Here is a 22,268-nt window from a genome sequence, read left to right on the forward strand (position 1 = left end):
AAAAGTGTTAAGACTGACTATCAAACTAAAGGGTTACAGACCTGTTGTGCTGACCTCATTGTTGTATACCTGTGAAACTTAGCACCAAGCCAAAAAACTGAATTTCCTCCATTTGAAGTGTCTCAGGAAGATTCTAAAGATCACCTGTCAAGATAAGGTACCATACAATGAAGTACTTTCTCAGGCTAAACTGATGAGCATTCAGACTCTTTTGAGGAGAGTGCAACTCCAATGAACTGGCCATGTTGTTCAAATGCTAAATGTCCATTTGCCTAAATGACTATTTTGTGGAGAATTCATATTAGGTAAACACTCACATGGAGATCAGAAGAAGCAATTCAAGGACACTCACAAGCTTTCTCTGAAGAAATTTGGAACCAATTGTATGACATGGGAGATACACTGTACTGCCCACCATGATGTGCCTACATCAAAGAAAGTGTTATACTCTATGAACAAAGCAGAATTGTAGTACCTCAAAAGAAATATGAGATGTACGAATTTAGAGACATCTCCATTCCAAATGTTTATGTGGACTATTTGTGCCCAATCTGTGGTAGAGTCTTCTGAGCTCATATTAATCTGATTAGCCACAGATACACTGTATCTTAACTCAAAGAGTGTGATGTCATTTTTATCCCCTTTGAGAACAAAGGGCAACAACCAAACCAACCAATTGTCACTGTCACTCCTGCACTGTAATGCAGGCCCTCATCACCTCTTGCCTGTTTTACTGCAATAGCCTCTTAGTACTGCAATAGTCTTCCTATCTCAGGTTTCTCCCTGCTCCAGTCCATCTTCCATTCAATCACTGAAGAGATTTTCCTAAAATGCAGATCATTACACACATCACACACACACACACACACACACACACACACACACACACACCTACCTCAATAAATTCCAGTGGCTTCCTATTACCTCCAGGAACTAATACAAAATGCTGTTTGGCATTCAAAGACCTTCTTAACCTATTCCCTTCCAATCTTTTTCAGTCTTCTTACACTTTACTTTCTGACACTTTACTCTAGTGACACTGGGCTCCTGAATATTTTACTAACCAGACACTCCCTCTCTCAATTCTTGGCATTTTCTCCCTCCTCAATTTCAACAGCAAAAAAGGATTTTATGATGCAAGTAGATTATCCTAGAACCCCACAAAAATTTTATTAGATCTACCATCATGGAAAAAATGAAAGAAATTTAGTGGGAATACATGGACAAAAAATGGAATAAAATCAGAAAGAGATGCATTTTACAGTTCAAAAGAAGTGAGGTTGATCTTAACTAAGTTATTTCTGTTACTGTAAATAAGAAAAGGTTGTTTAAAACAGAGAAGGCAAAAGAAGGGATGGAAATATGAGAATTATGATCACAGAGGAGAATTTTAGTTTTTAATGTGCCTTCTTATATTCTTATCTTAGCTAGTAGAACCAAATAAGAAAAAAAGGAAAGACTACGCAATTGGAATTGACTGATATGACAATAGTAGAATGTTCTACAGTATTGTAGAGTGGGGGTGGATCTACAAGGTGTTATTTCAACTATATTTGTGGAGATGTAAATTGATGAGTTCCCCATGGATTGTATAATCATTTTTCTCCTCTAACATGTTTATGTCATATACCATGTTCTGTTTCTAGCAAGTTAAAATTATTAACCCCAGCGTAACATTCTTACTTGATACAGGTGAAAATGTTCTGACCATTTTTTCTTAAGAGTAAAACAAAGTATTGTGGAGTTCAAACAGTTCAGAAGGTAGAATTTAATTATATTTACTAAAGGTGAACTTTTTTCCCTTTCAGATTTTGACAGTGAAAGTAGAAGGCTTTGCTAAATATCCTAAGGGTATTATTCAACGTTCAGATGTGAAAAAATTCCTTTCAAAGAAGAGCAGATTCCCCAAGAACTACATGTCTCAGTACTTCAAACTCCTGGAAAAATTTCAAATTGCTTTACCATTAGGAGAAGAACACTTGCTAGTTCCAAGCAGGTAAACTCTAAATATAAATGCAGTATAAAATACTGTAATTTTTCACTTCATTTTTTAAATTATGAAAGTTAGATTATCTGATGCATGTATTAAACAACTTTTTTTTTTTTTTTTTTTTTTTTTTTTTTACAATATCATTTCTTCCTCAGGGAATGTAAAAGTAGTATATCTCAAAATTTCATGTTGTTGAAAAGGAGAAAATGCTAGATGATCATATGCACATTGCAACTAAATTCTCACATAGATCTGTGATTTCACTAGTATGGACACTTTCTCTACCAGTGCAGTGTCCAAGCCTTACATTCTCTGCTATTCTTGTCCATGTCTTCCTGTAAATTATTCATAAGAAAATCAGCTTAATGTATTGGAGATTTCTTTAGGTCTGTCTTAATGGTATCATTATAACACTTGTGCTGACCATCCCTTTTTTCTCTTTTCATGAAATCTTCAACAGATAAGCTTCATGAGGCACATTTTCTTTTCCGAACTTACGTCTCCTTGTTGTTGTCTTCTATAATTAGAAAATAGAAAAGTAATGAGATAATATAGAATATTGGAATAATTATAATGCTGTTTTGTTTGAGAAAGCTTCTTAAAGGAAGTCTTGAACATGACTTGTCCAAGTGAAGTAAAAAAATCTTGTTGAGAAAGATTTTAGAAAAAAGGGAGATGAGGAAACTAAGTGAGAGATTAATTGACCACCAAAGTTGTGCATCAAGTCAATAACTATACTTCTGATTTATAACAATGATTAGATAGAAATTTGAGTTCTCATTGAGATTATGTCACTAAAAGGCAATGTGATCTGAGCTTCAGTTCTTCCTCTCCAAAATAAAAGTTGGATTAGACGTCCATTACAATTTTCCATTTCCATAATCTTTCTATTTCAAATCCTTTGTCATTTCTGACCATTGCCTAACAATAGAGAAGTGGAACCAGTTCAGTGTGCAGCTTATAGAAATCAGTCATATTGCTTTATGGTGAATTCAGAATACATAAGACTTTTTAAAGCGTGTGTTGGTAAATGTTTAAAAACCAGTTCTCTTGGGGAAAATGTATGTATGGTACATGTTTAAGTTTAATCTCTGCATTATTGTTAGAAGTGAGCCAGTCTAACAAGCCCCCAACAGTGAGAAACATGCTCACCTTAAGCAAAGAACAATACCTGTTGTGAAATCAGGAAAGTCTTTATTAATCTTTACGTCCATTCCCCCTGAATGGCAGGGTAGTCTCCCCAGTAAGGTTACAGGAAGACTACAATACGTGCAGGAAGATGGAACTTCTTATACTGTTTTCCTAGCTTTGGATCTCCCGCAGAACCATCCCCTGGCCATGAGACTCCATGTTCTCCTCTCTGATAGGCTCTTCCTCACACAGCTCCTTGGGTTTGAGTATTAGTTTCTGACCTCTAACCTGTCCATGCTAGGTCACAACCCTTGTCACCTAAGAATGTGGAAAAAAAACTGAACTTTCTTGCCTCCCACAATTATTAACATTTTCTCCATAACTTTCTTAAGTCTAGACAACCAACAAAACAATAAATCTAAGCCTTGATTTGTAGCATTTAACTTTTTCTGAGACATAAATGCTCATAATGAATTAATTATCACACAATTAATTATCAGCTCTTGAATCTAGAGCCTCTAGAATCTGGCTCTAGCATACCACTGAACATGTTTAAAAAGGAAAGTTATATTGATTGACAGCAATGTATTTTATAGAAGCAGATTTTTATATACTATCATTTTCTTATTTACAAATTATATTTTATGTTAAAATATGACTGCCATGACAGACTCTATAGGAAAACCTTGAAAAGAGTTTATATAAAGGAATCATAGATCTGTTTGGTTTTTTTTCAGTTGTTTTGTACTCTTCTTAACAGATTTGAGGTTTTGGCAATGATACTGGCATGGTTTTGATGGAGTTATGGGACCTGAACCCCTACAAGGAAAAGACCATGTCTTTGAATGCAACCTAGCCCCTGAACTTTCCCACACATTGCTCAGTCCCTGGGGTTTTGCCTGAGGCATCTGGTGCATCCCAGTCTGGCTAGATACTCAATAATCTTTTTAACTATCCTTTCACTCTGATTCTCTGATCACTTAACTCCTTTCACTGTCTGCACTTGGCCTGCCCCAGGCTGTTTACTGCTACTTAATGCCATCCAGATCTTCTTACTGCCTTTTCTTTTATATAAGTACCAATCTTACTCCCTTTAAATTGCACAGATTTTCTAAGGATCTTGCTTGCTCCTACCGCCTTCACAATACTGCAGATTCACTAGGAATCTTGTCTGCCTAACTGGTGTTATATATAACGAGACTGACTGAAAGAGGGCTTCAGTGGTCGAATTCTGTTCAGGCAGACCCCCTTGCATTCCCAGCATCCCAAACCACAACAAGTTCTTTCTCTAGCTCATTTTACAAATGCAGAAACTGAGGCAAACGGTGTGAAAAATGAGCCCCCAACTGTGAGAAACATGCTCACCTTAAACAAAGAACAATACTTGTGAAATCAGGAAAGCTTTTATTAATTTTTAAGTTCAATTCCCCCTGAATGAACCAATAGCTCCTAGGGGAATATTACAATTATTCATACCAATGCAAGCCCCTTTATACTGTTTCAAATTGGAATCTCCACCCTCATGATCTATTGGCTAAATGAGGCCTCCTGAACACCTCATTTCATGTTCTTCTCTCTGGTAGGCTTTCCCTCAAACAGCTCCTCAAGCCTGCACACAAGTTTCTGACCTTTTATCTGATCATGCTAGGTCACAACTCGGATTAGCTACTGTCATTCCAAGCTAGGAGGAGATTTAACCCTGTGGAAACAGAATTCCTTCCTTTGTTTCCCACACAGGGTTAAGTGACTTTTCCCTTGGTCACACCATTAATGTGTCTGACCTCATGTTTAAATTCAGGAAGATGAGTCTTTCAGACTTCAACTCGCACTCTATCTACTGTGCAGCTTAGCAGCCCTGTTTTAAACTGCTTATTATCCACCAGTACACAAAATTGGAGGTGCCATTCTGTTTTCGAATACATAATTATTCTTTTCACATTTCTTCATCATTACTTAACAAGTATTACAACACAATCCTCTCAATTTATGGAGAATAAAAGCTACCTCAGGATAATGGTTATAGGAACAGACATTAGATTATTCTGTTCAATTTGTACTATTTTTAGGTAGAAATAAAATATTTTCTCTTCTTGTCATCATAGGGATTTTCTGACTAGAATTTTTCATATGAAAGAAAAGGGAACAGTTCTCATGGAAGATGCATTTCACTGAGTAGATACAACATGTAAACAAATAAGTATATGCACAAGAGACAATTTAAGGAGAAATTCAGCACAAACAACGGGGGTGGGGGGGCCATCAGGAAAAGATAAACAGAAATGAGCACAGTCTTAAAAGGAGTCTTAAATTCTAAGATGTGGAAATGAGGAGAAAGGGCCTTCTAGGCACAAAGATAGGATGAATGACAAATTCAAGGATAGTAAGTAGTCATTTTGGCAGGAATATAAAATGATAGGGTTTGAAAGAGTTTCTATTAATAATAGGGAGCAGTAAAGAATCATTGAAGGTATTTGATCAGGGAGTGACATAGTCAGACCAGTGCAATAGAAATAGTATTTTGCCAAAATCAAAGAGACTCCGTGGGGAATTATAGTAGGAGAGGAGAAAGATATTTGAGGGTCTGAACTGGGGTGGTGGTAGTGGGAGTTAAGAGAAGGGGAAATATGAGAGATGTATTAGTGATGATTATAATAAATGATATTTATGCTGTATCTTTTTACAAAGTATTTTACATATATTATCTCATCTGAAGTGGGTAGGCAATTAAGTATTTTTAGCCCCATATTGTGAATGAGGAAACGAAACTTAGAAAATAATAACTTGATCAGATGCTATAGGTAGTTACCACTGGTATCTGTCCTTACCTTAGATATTACAGTAATGTAGATGCTTGACCAAGCACAAGCAAAAACTAAGAAAAATGTTTTTTTAGACTTCATGGTCATGAAGAATAAGACAAAGATGTGTATTGATAATTGTGGCTTTCACTCTGACTTCAGTTGAGCAACAAAATTTGCTTATCTTCTTTTTTATCCTTGGAAATGATACTCAGGTAGTGGCATATGCAGTATACACAGAACAGAAGAAGCCACCTGAAGTTTGAGGTGGTAGTTGTTAGGAACTTTGCCACTCATGCAGATACTTCCAGGATGCATGAAATAAACAAACATTTTATGCTAGGTAACATGGGCTACCATCCAACACTGTTCCCTAAATTCTCACATGAAATATAGCACTATTTGTGCCCTAGCCCAGGCACCTCTCTCTTGAAATGTAATCTGTATCACAGGGTGTGTCAAACCCAGGTAATGTGTAAAGGCCTAGCTTAGTATCCTCCATGCCAGTGCAAACAAAGCCACCAAGTGTCAGAGATATAATACAAATTTGGATACCTTTTGACTCTTTTTCTGGTATTCAACCACTAAGTGATCATGCTATAGAACCTGGCATGTTGGATGTTGGGAATGAGAGAGAAGGATAAAAAATAAAAACATTTGAGTATTTGAGGTTCTGTAACTAACACTAGGTGCTACCATCAATGGAAATACTGAAACTGGAGGTGAGAGGAGAGGAAGAGATTAGGGCTAGTTTGAGAGGTAGAGTGCTATAATCTAGAGTATTAGATGTAGAATCACAAAAATCTACAATACCTACATCACAACTTTGTGAAATGCAATTGAGATGAATGTATGCATGCTTTGCTTACTTTAAAGAACTATTATTTATAATATATATAATATTAATTAATATTAATAATATAATATAGATATATTACAATAATAAAAAGTTATTATTTGATATACTGAATATGAAGTTCTGTGGGATATAAAGATTAAGGTATCTGGTTAGATAAATGAGAGTATTTTTTGGGAGAGATTATGACTGGATTTGAACCTGAGAGATCATCAAAATAAAGGGGATACCTTTGCTTAGGGGGTAGAATAAAGATCATAAACTACCAGAAAGATCTTGGCAATCATCTAGTCCAGGGATAAGGACTTTTTTTTTTCTGAATGGGATTGACCCACAGAAAACATCAATGAAGAGTCATAAAAGAAAAAATTACATATATGGGTATATATGTATTTATATGTCTTTTTATATTTATGTGTGTATGTGCATGCATATATATGTATATAGGTGTGTGTATGTATGTTTGTGTATGTATTGTGTAGAGAAAAACATAGTGTGTAGAAAAAAACAAAAATAGAAGGATAGAAAGCTGATATTTTGGGATTGAAAAAGGAAAAAAAAAGTCAGTGAAGACAGAGGATTCAGAGAGGTAAGAGAAAAATTAAGATAAGTGCTAATAGGAGTCAAGAGAGGGGAAAGATTCAAAAAGAAGGCAGTGGTTAGTAGTTTTGAATTCTTCAGAGAAACTGGAGTATGAAGACTGAGATTAGGAACTGTTGTCAAAATACTTAGTGGTGGGCAAAATTAGAAAAATAGATCTGTTGAATAGACTAAGTAGAACAATAGAACAGAACAGATATCCAACGAACTGTATAGATTTACGTTTGCTAAACACATGCAAAATAAAACATGGGGTAAGGATTCAATATTTAACAAGCTTGCTTTGGAAAATGCTTCAGTCTTTCAGTAAAGATGATCGTTCTTAAATCCTCTAAGAATCTCCTATCAATATGGAAAAAGAACACTAGAGAAGTAAAACCAAAGACCTATATACATCATAAAGTTTTTCTATATAGTCAAGGACTACACACAAGAGAAGACCATTAATCCATAGGCACTTTTAAGGGGGATACATCAGGGGAATCTGAGGCCAGTGTAATCTCTGATCACATCAGTAGATCAGTGGATTGAAGACAGAACAAAGGTGTACTGGGGTCCTACAGAAAGCCTGAAACCTGCCAGATTTCTGAAATTCATTTGGGACTTATAGCAGCTATAGCAGAAAAGATGCCCAATATCTAGTTGGTAATTTTACAAGAAAAAGGAAACTGAGAAAGCAGCATCTCCTGGGTCATCAGGAGACGAAGAAAAACAGGAGTTAAGACAGAATGTGAATGGAGGTGGGATCTCAATTCTGTTCTGAGCTTTCTAGGACTCCAGGCCAAAGTTGCAGAAGAGGCAAAAAGAGACCCACACTATCCAGAAACCACTGCCCAGATATTGCCCCTAGTATACAATTTTAGCCAAGAAAATTTAACTGAGAGATAAAAGTAAACAGAAAAACTCAAATGTAATGGCAAAAATATTATCAATTGAGAAATTCAAGCAATAAAACCAAGAAAATAACCCCATAATAAGTACATGAGGACCTCAGGTAAAAAATTAAAAAGAGCTTGTTTACTAAAGATTCTAAGAATGGATGTAAGAAATTAAACCAGAATATTTCAAAGCATGAAATTAGGTCTCTTGAAGACAAAAACGGAAGGATAAAAAAAGCTTTGAAGAGAAGGAAGATAACAAGTTTCTGAAAAAGCAAATGGAAGAAACAGAACTCAATATTTCAATGAGTCAATGAGAAATGTTAGAAAAAGAAATATTAGAAAACCGTATTTACTACCTACAACAACTCAACTGAGAAAACAGGCTGAATTTATATAGTATAGAATCGCTGTACTCTTTGAGAACTGCGATAAACAAAACACCTGGATCCTAAATTTTGAGATGTCATAAACGTACCCAAAGCTAAGTGGGCTCTGCCAGTTGAGTATCAGTATTGGAGATGGAGGTGTGGGGGGTGGGAGGAAAGGGAGGGAGATGTCTAAGGAAAGAGAAAGCAGGCTTAGGTTGGAAATGGAGCATATCAAAACTTCCAGCAATATAGTATGATAATACTTGTAAGTAGTCTTTGCATTTCCAGCATGGACAAGAAAATATTTTTTTTTAAGGTGGGATTTGACCTTTTTAGAAAATACTTTATTTTTCCCCCAATTACATGTAAAAACAATTTATTACTTCATTCTAAAGTTTTGAGTTCTAAATTCTATTCTTCCTTCCCTTCCCCCTCCCTAAAATGATAAGCAGTCTGATATAGGTGAAATATATGCAAAATACATAAAATATTTCCATATTAGTCATTGTTTGAAAGAAAACTTGAACAAAATAAGTGATAAATGAGAAGTTGGGATTCAATGTATTAGGAGTGAATGCTGAGAAATGTTTTTGCATACAGCTGGGAAAGAAGAAATACGGATAATGGGGTACAGAAATCTATTTTATCCAACAAGAAAAGGGAGAAGATGAGGATAAGGGAAAGGAGGGGTGTGATAACAAGGAGGGCATATTGAAGGAAGGGGCAATCAAAAAGCAAGACGTTATGGATTGGAGGAAGGGGAGAGATGGGGAGAAAATTTGGAACTCAAAATTTTGTGGAAATGAATGTAGAAAACCAAAAATAAATAAATAAACATTTTTTAAAAAACGAAAAATAGCATGCTTAATATCAGTTCTTTCTCTGGAGGCAGATAGCATTTTTCATCATGAACCCTTTGGGATTCTCTTGGATCATTGATCATATTGCTAAGAATAGCTAAATCATTCACAGTTGTTTATTGTACAATATTGCTGTTACTGTGTTCAATGTTCTCCCAGTTCTGCTCACTTTGCTCTGAATCAGTTCATGTAAGTCTTGTCAGTTTTTTCTGAAATCATTCTGTTCATAATTTCTTATGGCACAGTAATATTCTATCACAACCATATACCACAGTATGTTCTTCCATTCCCTAACTGATGGGCATTTCCTCAATTTCCAATTTTTAGCCACCACAAAAAAAGCTGCTGTATATATTTTTACAAATAGGTCATTTTCCCATTGTTGTTGTTGTTGTTGATCTAAGTCTTAAAGACAACCAGAGAAACTAAGAGATGGAGGTGAAGAACCAGAGAATTTCAGTTATGGGGTGAATGAAAGCTCCAGAGAGGAGATTGAGTATGTTATTTGAAGAACTACAAGTAAGCCAATGTAGCCAAACCTTAGAGTGTTGAAGGGAATAATTTTAACAAGACTGACAGGGAAGGAAGGAATCAGGTTATGATGATAGGATTTAGAAGCCAAACAGAACCACTGATGTTTAATTCTATAGCTATTAGAAAACAGCTGGAGCTCAATGAGTCATAGGTGACATGGTCAGACTAATGCTTGGGGAAAACTTATCCTGTGGCAGCTGAGGGCAGATGAATTAGAATGCGAAGAGCCAATAGTCCAGTGAGGTAATGAAGGCCTGATCTAAGATTGTGGCTGTATGAATAGAGAGAAGAGTATATCTACAAGAAATATTGTGAAGATTGAAATGACAAAATTTGGCAGTCGATTAATTAGGTTTGTTGAGTGGGAATGAAGTCTAGAGGATGATGCTGAGGGTAGTGGTTCTGGTGACTGGACAGTCAATAGTGTTCTTTTATAAGAAAGTTGGAAGGAAAAATGAGAAAGAAATGAGAGTTACACAAGAAAGTTATGAAAAGAGAATCTATAGCTTGGTAAAATAGTTACAAAACCTTACTGGAGAAAATAGCTCCTTGAAAATTAGAATTGGACAAAGAGAAACAAATGACTCTGTGAGACATCAGGAAATAATGAAAGTCAAAAGACTTAAAATAAGGCAGAAAATAGGAAATATTCCATAGGAAAAAAACTTAAGCTGGAAAAAAGACTGAAGAGGAAGAATTTAAGAATTATTGGATTTCCTGAAAAATCATGCCAAAAAAATTAAAGGAAAACTGTCCAGATAAATAGAGGAGAAAGTACAAATCAAAGGAATACACCTGAAAAAAAAGAAAAAAAGACACTCCAAGGAATATGACAAAATCCATAAGTCTTAGGTCAAGGAGGAAACACTGGAGAGACAATACATATTGTCAGAACTTTATCATCACCAGGGATTCTAGAGAGAATCTAATAGTCAGAGGACCCAAGTATGATTCTGTTATGTCTTGATGCTCTCAAAAGAAAAATGAAAGGGCAGAGAAGAGGAATGCACTGGGAGAAATGGGAAATAGAGAAAATTATTTCACATAAATTGATTGCACAAGAATTTATACAATGGAAGAGGCAGTGGGGGGAAGCAAGCAGCATTTGAACCTTATTTTCATCTGAGCTGATTAAAGGAGGGAAGAGTACAAAGGACAAACAATAGCTTCGATTTGGCCAATTCTTGTTTTTAAAAAGTTGCTTTCTTCAGTAAGCTTTTGTAGCACTTTTCCAAATCTGGAAATGCTCTTATTCTATTTTTCTTCCTAAGCTCTTGTCCCTTTCTTATTTTTTCTTTACTCCTGTCATTTCAGTTTAAAAATATTTTTAATTCTATTTTTAAAAACTGTTGTTTCAACTATTCTAGGAATTCTTGTTGGACTTGTATCCAACCTGCATTTTTCTTTGAGGCTGGGCTGTAGAAGTGTTCCTGTCACTATATTCTTCCAAGCTTCCCTGTCATAATAAACGCATTTTGTGATTTTTTTTTTCTCTCTCATTCTTCTAGTCTACTTCTTTACTTTGGACTTTTAGGTTACTTTTGGGGCTTATATACTTCTAGGAGTAATGCAGTCGATCTAAATCTGACCTCAGCCAGAAAAACCTGCATTTAAGTGCCTCCACTAATCTTGGCTTTGGGACTCTGTGCAAGCTACTTAATTCCTAGTATTCTAGGCAATTTCTTTCCTACATTGATAAAGGGAGTTTCCTCATTTGAGACTTACTGATAGAAGGATGTTTTGTGGATGTACTTGAATATACTAAAGAAAGAATTTTTTTTCAAACTAACAAAAGCTAATTTAAAAAAAAGAACAGGAAAAATAGGGCAAATATGCAAGATATGTAAAATATATTAAAACTGCTCTAAATTAATAAAAGTTATTCAGTCTACAACGGACAGATAGTCAAAGAATGTGAAATCTTTTTTCAAAAAAGGAAACAAACTGTTAATCACTTGAAAAAAAAAATATCAGCCTCACCATTAACCAAAGCAATCCCAAGTAAAATAATTCTGAGGAGGGGCATTCTGGGAAAATGGTAGAGTAGGTTGGAAATTTCTAGGCTCTCCATATTTCCTCCACAACAGAAAATTGCCAAGAAATGAACCATAGAGCAGCAAAAATAAAGAGGTAAAGCAATTGTCTTCCTGAGACAACCTGAGAGGACCTCAAAAAGACAGGGTCTCCGGGGGCTGAAGTTTGGCCTGATTGAATTATAGACAGCTCCAGGCTTTCCACTGAATCAACAGATTGCAGTTTGGGAGAACTCACTTATTTGACATTTCTCTTCTCAATAAGAATAGGCCAAGATTTGTAAATTACTTTTTTCATTTGTAAAGGAATTTCCTAGATGAGAAAATACCTTCTAGTAATGGAATTAGTACATTTTCAACAACTTATTATTTCAGAAAAAGTTGACTAGAGCAGAGTTGTCAAATACCCTCTCAGTGTGACTGAGAGTTCAGTGTGACTAGAAACAGATTAAAATGTGACTAGGAAGTATTTAACAAAATAAATAAAAATACATTGGAACCCAGATGTTAGTATATGGTTTTATAAGTCAATATGCAGCCTACTGGGAACCTTATATAGTGTAATGGCTCCATTCCCATTTGAGTTTTACACCACTGCTTTAGAGCACTAAGAGGGTGACTTGGCTAGGGTCACCCAGCTAATCATTGTCTTGACTCAAACCCGTGTTTTCCTCATTCGAAACCCATCTCATTCTGCTATGCCAGTCTCTCTCTTTCCATTTTCTCAATAACATAGAAAATGACATCTGGGCTGAGTGTGGGAGATGCAAGGTGGAATAGGGAATGGAGGTGAGAAAAGTGGAAAAGATCTGATATAATTTGGAGAACAGGAGAGAAAACAAATAGTGGGATTGACCATGTTGAAAACTGGTGGGTAAGAATAGATAGGGTAGGAAGACAAGTGAATTTGAAGGGGTGACAAACTGAGAAAAGAGGAAGAGGTTAAAAGAAAGCAAGTCACTGTGAGGACAAGGGTATAGGAAATAAGATGAATGTGGTCAGTAAATATGACTTTCAAGACTAACTTTGCTTATTGTTCCATGTTGAACATGAATCCCTTCTTTTTAATGCGAACATTTTACATTTCTTTAATTTTAAAAATATTTAGTTGATTGTCCTATTGTCTCAATATTTCCTAAGTGTATCTTAGTAGGATTTTCATGTAAGGACTAATTCTGTTTAATTTTATCTATATTTCACCTAATACAGCTTTACAAGCTTCCAGGCTGACTAAATACAGGTTTCTACATTTTGGGGATCACAGACACCCCAAAATGTTGGGGTGTACCAGAATTTACGAGGAATAAACATGTAGGTTGCAGTTTTTTGAATGAATTTGCTTGGACCATCTCCAAGTTAAATAAAAGATATTTTGGGGGGTAATGCTCCCATCTGACTCCATTTCCCATGGGAGCCCAGAGTGCCCAGTGGGGTCTGCTCCCCATGGCAGAGCACTTAGCCAGGTTAGGTGTCAAGTCTGTATAAAGTTTCACAGGATAGGAGGAAGGGGACACAGGAGAATGGGAGAAGACAGAAAAACAAGGCCCTGGAATGTCAGGTAATCTGGAACGTCTTCGTAAATGCATACAGATAAGCCAGGAGAACTGGAAAGGGAAGGGGAAGAGCAGTTGTGGAATGTCAGGTGGTTGGGAGATGGCTTTGTGAAAACATACAGATAAATCCATGGGTGGGGGTGGGAGGGGAGGTTGGATGCATTGTGTTCTTGAGTACTTTCTGGCTAGTCACATCCTGCATTTTATCTCATATATCACATCCTGTATCCTGTTTGCTCTATCTGCCTCATCACATGTACAAATACATTTATGGGAATGGTGGGAAATACTCTTGATTTTTTTTAAAAAAAATATGTATTTAATTTACTGGTTATCCTCAATAGGAACAAATTAATGTGATTGATGTTTTAATGAAAATGTAGAATGATGATTTTCTTTTTTCCATTTTAGTTTGTCTGATCAAAGACCTGTAATAGAACTTCCCCACTGTGAAAACTCTGAAGTTATTGTTAGATTGTATGAAATGCCCTATTTTCCCATGGGATTTTGGTCCAGACTGATCAATCGATTACTTGAAATTTCTCCTTACATGCTTTCAGGCAGAGGTATGTATTTAATGCCAGAAAAATTGCTGATACTCTTTAGCTAGAGAAATGACCTTAAAGATTTTTTAATATTTTGAAATAAAATGTAGCAAGGCATATGAGTACTGTCTATAATGATGAGTAAAATACCTCACTTATTTACACTTAATATGCATGAAGAGCAGAGAACCATTAGTCTCTACACTATTATTTTGGTCTCTAACCAAAATAAACATGTAGCTCAGGCATAGCACCAACCCCTTAGATGAACAGGTAGCCAGAAAATGCAGACCTACCACTTTCCTCTCTGGATTAGCTTACGTGTCCAACTTGTACTCACTGCAGATCTGAATTTCCCAAAAGGAAGCACGCCATACTGCTACTACGCAGATTCTTTTATGAAAGCTCAAGGAGTAAGCCTGGTGTTAGAAGAGATATGCTCCTGTTACTCAATACTGTAGTTCTCGAGGCCCCACCAGTGTCTTCTCATTTACACAAAATTAGTTGCCACAACAGCATTTAATTTTATACCAGTAGACAAGAGCAAGAATAAGAATAATAAAAGACAAAGCAGGAATAATCAAAATATACCTAACCATCTGTAAGTCTTAGTCACATTTCTCCATAAATGTAGTGTCCTTGGAGAAAAGTCGGCACACACTTAAAGAAATCTAAAAGGAAAATAAAGAGTACCCATGTGCCCAGGACAATTCACTGCTCTGAATAGCAGGTCTTGCTTGTTCTCTGAAGGCCAGTCTCTATCATGAATCACTGGTGAGGAAAAAAAAAACACCACTTTTCTGCTATTTCCCTTCTGGTCCTCATGGCTCCCCTCCTGGATGAAACTGCTTCTCTGCTACTCTTGGGCTGCCAGTGCAGTAGTAGACTCTTAGAACTTTTTTGTCAGGTTACTGCAGTAATAAACAGTTCTCTTAATCTAGAGAGCTAAGGAGCTCCTTAGATTTGAGAATTTTTCTCTCTGAAAAGCAAAAAAGGTCAGTAGAGAGTAACACGGACACCCCTGAGAAATTTCCCTTCTCTTAGGCTATATGGTTGGCTCTAGGGAGCTTAAGTTCAGATATTTCCCTACCCAGCAGAATTTAGCTCTCCTCCAAGGAGCTTACTAAAGTTTCAGAGCCAATCAGTGGTCAGATTTGTCATCTGATTTAGCACTGCTAGCTTGCTGCTTTCTGTCTTCTATAAGCAGATTTTCTTATTGCCTTATGTTCTTTATGTTACAACTCATGTCTAACTTTCTCCTTATTTTCTCCTATTCTACTCTTAGTCTGCTTTTTTTTTTTTTTATTTTTTGGCACCTAGTTGGCACAGTACATTGCATATTGGACCTTGAGCCAGGAAGACCTGAATTCAAATCCAATCTCAGATACTGTCACTTAAATACTGTCAACCTCACGTTCCTTATCTGTAAAACGGTAATAATAACAGAAGCTATCTTCCAGAGTTATTGTGAGGATAAAATGAGATAATATTTGTAAAGCACTTTGTCAATCTTAAAACACTATGTAAATATTAGCTTCTATTACTACTACTACTACTACCACTACCACTACTACTACTACTACTACTACTACTACAATTATTATTATTCTAAAACCTCATATCAGTGCCTCCTTATAAGCAGTGATGTGAAACTCAATTATTTCACTTTTTTGTCAGGTATTATTCTTTCAGTCTTTATATAATTTTCTCATATTCTCCAAATAATTATGTGGCTTATTGAATATATATAAGCCAATGAACAACCATATCCTGCAGTTATCATTACTCTTTGCTTTGACTTTTACAGGTCCTTACAGTACATGTATCTGATGAGCATTTCTCTATCTGATTCTGAGAACAGCCTGTCTCTAATCACCATGTTACTTCTGTTTTAAGTTGATTTTTAAAAATAAATTTTCCCTACCCAGATGTTCATTGTGTTTCCCTTTCATCAACCAAAATGCTCATATGTGAAAGAGGTAGTATCTCAGAGATATCATTGGGTGAAAATTGTTCCAGCCACTGTGCTAAGCACTTTACAAGTATCTCATTTGGTCTTCACAATATCCATGAACAGCAGGTGTTGTTATTACCTCCATTTTTTATCCGTATTTATCCATTGTTTATCCATAGTATCCATGTGCTAAAATAAAGATCATGCGTTTAACTCATAGGAATGCCTTCCTAGGTCTTCAAGCAGGGCCTAATCACTCTTCTCACAAACTTTGTCATCTAGTTTCCCAACTTGTGGAAGAAGTAACCCATTAAAAGGATAGGGGTAGCTAGAAGCAGGCATTGGAACAGCAGCAAGAAATGACAGCTAACAGAATAATAGTGAGGGAGTTGATAGGAAATGATTAAAAAAACATAGAAGTCTGAGGTTAATAATGTAACACAGTTAGCGATATTTCCCATAATTATAGCATAGCATAGTAATTAATATTCATAATAATCATGAAGCACCAAAAAATTCAGCATTCACTAAGTAGCTATGAAAGCCTACAGTAAATTTTAGAAAGATTTAATCAAATTCTACTAAAGTAAATATAATTTACTGTACTTCTAACATGAAAACTTGGACCTATGTGTGACAGGATTCTGATAAGTGAGCTGTACCTTTATTTTGAAATGCGTCTCAACAAGAAGATCTTGTTATATTTCATTACTGATGAATAATTGGAATTGGAAAAAATGGGTTAGGACATTAAGATTTCAACACTGTCTCTGATAGGAAGAAAAATGTTGAATACCTTTCTTTGACTGAATTTCCTCCTGGGTTAATTGCAATAAAACTATATAACCACAACAATTTGTATAGCGGAATAAGGTTGTTGCTGTTATTTTTAATGGAAATTGACATATTTCTAAGTTGATCAATGGACATGTGAACTCAGTTTTGATTTTTAAAGATAAAGATTTCAATGGTAAAGATAGTTCTTAATTTTTCTTTCTTTCACTTTAAATTTATTTATTTTCAGTTTTCAACATTCACTTCCACAAAATTTGAATTCCACATTTTCTCCCCATCTTCCCCTCCACCTACCCCCAATCTGTCCTCCCTTCTATCACGCTCCCCCTGCTTCCCTTTTGTTTTCCTGTAGGGCAAGATAGATTTCTATACCTCATTTCCCTATATTTCTTATTTTCTAGTTGCATGTAAACAATTTTTAACCTTCATTTTTAAAACTTTGAGCTTCATATTATTTTCCTTCCCCCTTCCCCACCCACCCACCCTCATTGAGAAGGCAAGCAATTCAATATAATTTATACATAGGTATTCATGCAAAACACTTCCATAACATTCATGATAGGAAAGAATAACTGTATTTACCTCTATCCTGTCCCACCCTCCATTTATTCTATTCTGTCCTTTGACCTGTCCCTCTACCAAACTGTTTGCTTCTGATTACCCCTTCCCCCAATCTGCAGTCCCTTTTATTATCCCCTCTCTCTTATCCCTTTCGACCCCGCTTTCCTGTAGGATAAGATAGATTTCCATACCCAACTGAGTCTGTATGTTATTCCCTCCTGAAGTCAAATCCAGTGAAAAGAAGGCTCACTTATTCTCTTTTACCTTCTCCCTCTTCCTTTCCATTGTAAAAACTCTTTCTTGCCTCTTTTATGTGAGATGATTTACAACATTCTACTTCTCCCTTTCTCTTTCTCCTAGTATATTCCTCTCAACACTTAATTTTCTTTTTTAGATATCATCCTTTCATGTGCAGCTCACCCTGTGCTCTCTCTCTCTCTCTCTCTTTCTCTCTCTCTCTCTGTCTTTCTGTGTGTGTGTATGTGTGTGTATATATATATAGTATATAATATACACATGTATGCATACATTCTACATATGTATGCAAATATATACATACATATATATAGATACACATATACATTATATATATGTATATACACACATACATTCATTCATACACATACAAATATCCCTTCCAACTACTCTACGCTGAGGCTTCTGCTTCCAAAGACTCCAAGAAAAATATTAATTGGTCTCAGGTCATGGAAGAGCTCAAAAAGGATTTTGAAAATCAAGTAAAAGAGGTAGAGGAAAAATTGGGTAGAGAAATGAAAGTGATGCTAGAAAATCATAAAAATCAAGTCAACAGCTTGCTAAAGGAGACCCCCATTCCCCAAAAGAAATCCACTGAAGAAAATAACACTTTTAAAATTAGACTAACCCAAATGGCAAAAGAGGTCCAAAAAGCCAATGAGGAGAAGAATGGGTTAAAAAGCAGAATCGGCCAAATGGAAAAAGAGGTCCAAAAGCTCACTGAAGTTCTTAATTTTTCAAGAGTATTATTTTGAAATATCTTTTTGGAATTGATTTTATAATTGGCCAGTGTTTTTCATTTCAAACAAAAACTACTCAATTTTTGTTTTATGTCATTTGTTTTGAGAATTTTGTGTCAGTTCTGGTGGAGTTTATTGTTGAAGGTTACAAGATTTTTTAAAATTTCCTTCAGAACGTGCCCTTCGCCCCAACAGAATGTATTGGAGACAAGGAATCTACCTGAATTGGTCTCCTGAAGCCTATTGTCTGGTAGAATCTTCAACTTTGGACAATAGCTCAGAGAGTTTTTTGAAAATTACAGCACCTTCATGCAGAAAAGGTAAATCAGTTGATCCTAAATATTGTCTTACGTTGTTTGAAAAATACACATGTGCTTGTTTTTCCCTCTACAGTTACAAGCTATTTGTTACATAGCTATACGTGAAATATCACAAATATATTGTGTTATATTATTATATTAATTATATATCTATTATATATATTATATTACAATATTATTATACTATACGTATATATCAATTACATATAATTACTATTATATTAATTATATAAAAACTATATGTATAATTACAGTATGTATACTATATTACATAACATATCATTTGGATATGATTTTAATGAACTATTTCTTGGATTGTATAGGCTGTATTATTTTGGGACAAGTTGTAGACCACATAGATTCTCTCATGGAAGAATGGTTTCCTGGTTTATTGGAAATAGATGTCTGTGGTGAAGGAGAAACATTGTTAAAGAAATGGGCTTTATATAGTTTTAATGATGGTGAAGCACAACAAAAAATATTACTTGATGATTTAATGAAGAAAACTGAAGAAGGTATGTGCTTTAATAATTTTCTAAGATATAGCACTAATTAAGATATATCCTTTAATGAAGAGATGTGTTCATTTGAGAACTACATTACACTATATGTGTGTGTGTCTGTGTGTTTGTGTGTGTGTGTGTGTGTGTGTGGAGTGGACGAGAGCTGGCATCAGAATCAGGAAGACCTAGGTTCAATTACAGCTTCTAATTATGTGATCCTGGGCAAGTCACAAACTCTCAGTTCTCTAGACATTTTCTCTAAGACTAGAAATTTCAGAGAATAAACTAACTGATTTGCTAGAGGAAGTTTACTGGTCTTGGATTTGCCTCTACCAATGAAATTTCAGGTCCATTTCTTACTCCTATTGCATTCATAATGCAACATGTATAAATTAATATAAATTATATACATATATAAATTTTATGTATAAATATATATAAATTAATATGTGTATTAAAAGAGTCTTTGAAATATATTTATTCTAGTGTAATGTAGTGTAGCACAGAACAAAATAAAAACAGATATTCTATTGTCCATTATTGCTTCAGGATTTAAATGCTGTATAAATATAGGTAAAGTGTACAGATACGCTTAATGAAAAAACTTTATGATGGAAAAGATAATGTAGAGCTGAGAACATCCTAATTAGTTGACTTTCCTTAGGTGACTTAGGATAGTTTGCAGTATGCGTTAACACAGCTAACCTGAGAAGTTAAAGAGAAGATATGAGGGCATATACAACTTTAGAGAATTCTTCCTGAAACTCTTTTAAATAGTATACTTTAGTACTGGAGACAGTGGGAATATATCTTTAGCATACCCACTAATGGGTGAGCCAGTTTGTGTTTTCTATGGATTAAAAGGCCAATATGTATATGCATTTGTAAGCAAAGACTAGACAGCATGTACTCAATGGTCAGTACGTGTGTGTGCTTTCCTGATTGCCCTCCTATACGGAATATCATCAGGAGAGTTGTAATGTCCTCTGAGGTAGAATATGTGTTTCTATTGCTTATACTATACATATCTGCATCTAGTAAGATGGATTGTGATGAAAACCATCTATAGGGCAAGCAAATCTTTTATCCCTGAGAATACTTTCTCAAAACCACTTTCTTACTCTAAGGGCATGCCAGTGGTCATAAGACCTTGCTTTTCAGGAGTCATTGATTCCCAAAAATAGATGAGAATTTTTAAAAATTAGAATTAATGGTCAGTGTGAAATTTTTCAACACTTCCAAATGGAAATAATATAGAAAGTGATGAGAATAAAGAGTAGACTTTAAGAGAATACATGGTTGGAAAAAAAGGAAAGAATTAGAGGTGAAAACAAAAAAGGAAAGAAACAATACCATGGCAGAGTAAATAAATTCAAATGTATATACATTCATATTCATCTACATATATCTACATCTATAACTAATTCTGTATTATCATCTGTCTATAAATATGTGAACTATAATATTTGAACAAAATCAGACACATTAGTACAAAAATTTAATGATGGCTAAGTAGATCAAAGTGGGATTAAATCAATAAAAAATAAATATTGAATGTATTCACTTTTTAACTAACTGCCACGTTTAACAAAAATGTATTCCTCTCTTCACAGGAGATCTCTTAATTAATCCAGATCAACCAAGGCTTACTATCCCAATAGGCCATATTGCTCCTGATTTAATTTTGGCTGATCTACCTAGAAATATCATGTTGAATAATGATGAGTTGGAATTTGAACAAGCACCAGAATTTCTTTTAGGTAAATATTTTATAATTTAGTGGAAATATACCAAAGTAGATGCCACATATACACAAAAAAAAATTGAACATACACTAAGTGTTTATTTCTTTAGTTTTTCCTCTGAATTTTAAAATCATTAACAATTCATAATTCTCTTTTATCTGTCATCATTATGTATATTATGTTATTATAATTTGTATTTGGAATTTTATATTTGAAAATGCTTATCTTTTTCATTAAAAAAATTTGGACTTATGTAGATTCATAGATCTAGAGCTAGAAAGGAGCTAACAGAACATATCATTTTATGGTTGAAGAAACTAAGGCCAAGGGGAATTAAAAATATCATAGGTTGATTTGAACTCAAGTGCTCTGTTTGGAGCTAGTGCTGTTTACTCTGTGCAGTATTGCTTCCTAGAGTTTCACTGAAGAGGAGGTGGTATGAGATATCCTTTTTAGAAACATAAAACTACATGAAGAAAGCCCTTCTGAGATCTTCTTTATTTCAGGATATGAAGAAGGTTTGAGATTATCCTTGTGTAGTAGAGACTTTGCAATGTTAGAAGAAATTGTGGAAATAAAGGCTATGCCTTATATAGAGTGTATATCCACTTAAAAATCTTGAGCTTCCTGGAAGTGTTTGCACAATAAATTCATATGCTTAAAAATAAAAAACTTTTGGATCTGGAATATCAAATAAGGTAGATTAGTTCCACAGAGCTTCAAGTTCAGGAAATCTGATATTCATAGAGTCATCTGAAAGGTGTGATGTGATGATTTAACATTAACATATAGTACATGAAAACTTGTTGTTTTTTAGAATTATGCTTTTAAAAAACTGTTGATAAATTGAACCTTAGTTAATATCCAGAATAAGCATGCCTGAGGTTATTACAGTTGTTTATCCAAGCCTCAGTATTTAATTCAGTTAATGGAATAACCAAGACAGTACAGAGCTACGAATTTGCAGGTAGGTTTTGGGTATGATACAAATAAGTAAATTGTATAATTTGCCATCTGTGGTTTTCATGGTATAACACTGCTTCATGTTTTTGAGAGTCCATAAATAAATAGTCTATTTTGCACAACTTCTTTCATATTTCTTCCTACCCATCCCTCCGCCCCCATGCACATATATACACAATGTCTCTACTTGGTATTTGTGTTTTCTGTTCCATCACTTTCAGGATCCCACTGTTTTCATTGTTCTCATTCTTTAATTCTGTGTATAGTCACATTTATTCATTCA

The 22,268-nt window shown here is 34.9% G+C and overlaps 1 protein-coding gene across 2 annotated transcripts in view; it reads left to right on the forward strand.

Annotated features, from left to right (window-relative positions):
- The window catches only part of LRRK2 (leucine rich repeat kinase 2), a 253,844-nt gene that overhangs the window by 179,700 nt on the left and 51,876 nt on the right, over positions 1-22,268 (forward strand). For both annotated transcript variants that reach the window (XM_072654313.1, XM_072654315.1), the window contains 5 exons: positions 1,809-1,996; positions 14,016-14,170; positions 18,628-18,774; positions 19,098-19,289; positions 20,891-21,037. In XM_072654313.1, coding sequence (XP_072510414.1) covers positions 1,809-1,996; positions 14,016-14,170; positions 18,628-18,774; positions 19,098-19,289; positions 20,891-21,037 — 829 coding nt within the window. The remainder of the gene's footprint in view (positions 1-1,808; positions 1,997-14,015; positions 14,171-18,627; positions 18,775-19,097; positions 19,290-20,890; positions 21,038-22,268) is intronic.

The sequence above is a fragment of the Notamacropus eugenii genome, chromosome 3 (genome assembly GCF_028372415.1).
Source record: "Notamacropus eugenii isolate mMacEug1 chromosome 3, mMacEug1.pri_v2, whole genome shotgun sequence".
NCBI classification, from domain to species: Eukaryota; Metazoa; Chordata; class Mammalia; order Diprotodontia; family Macropodidae; genus Notamacropus; species Notamacropus eugenii.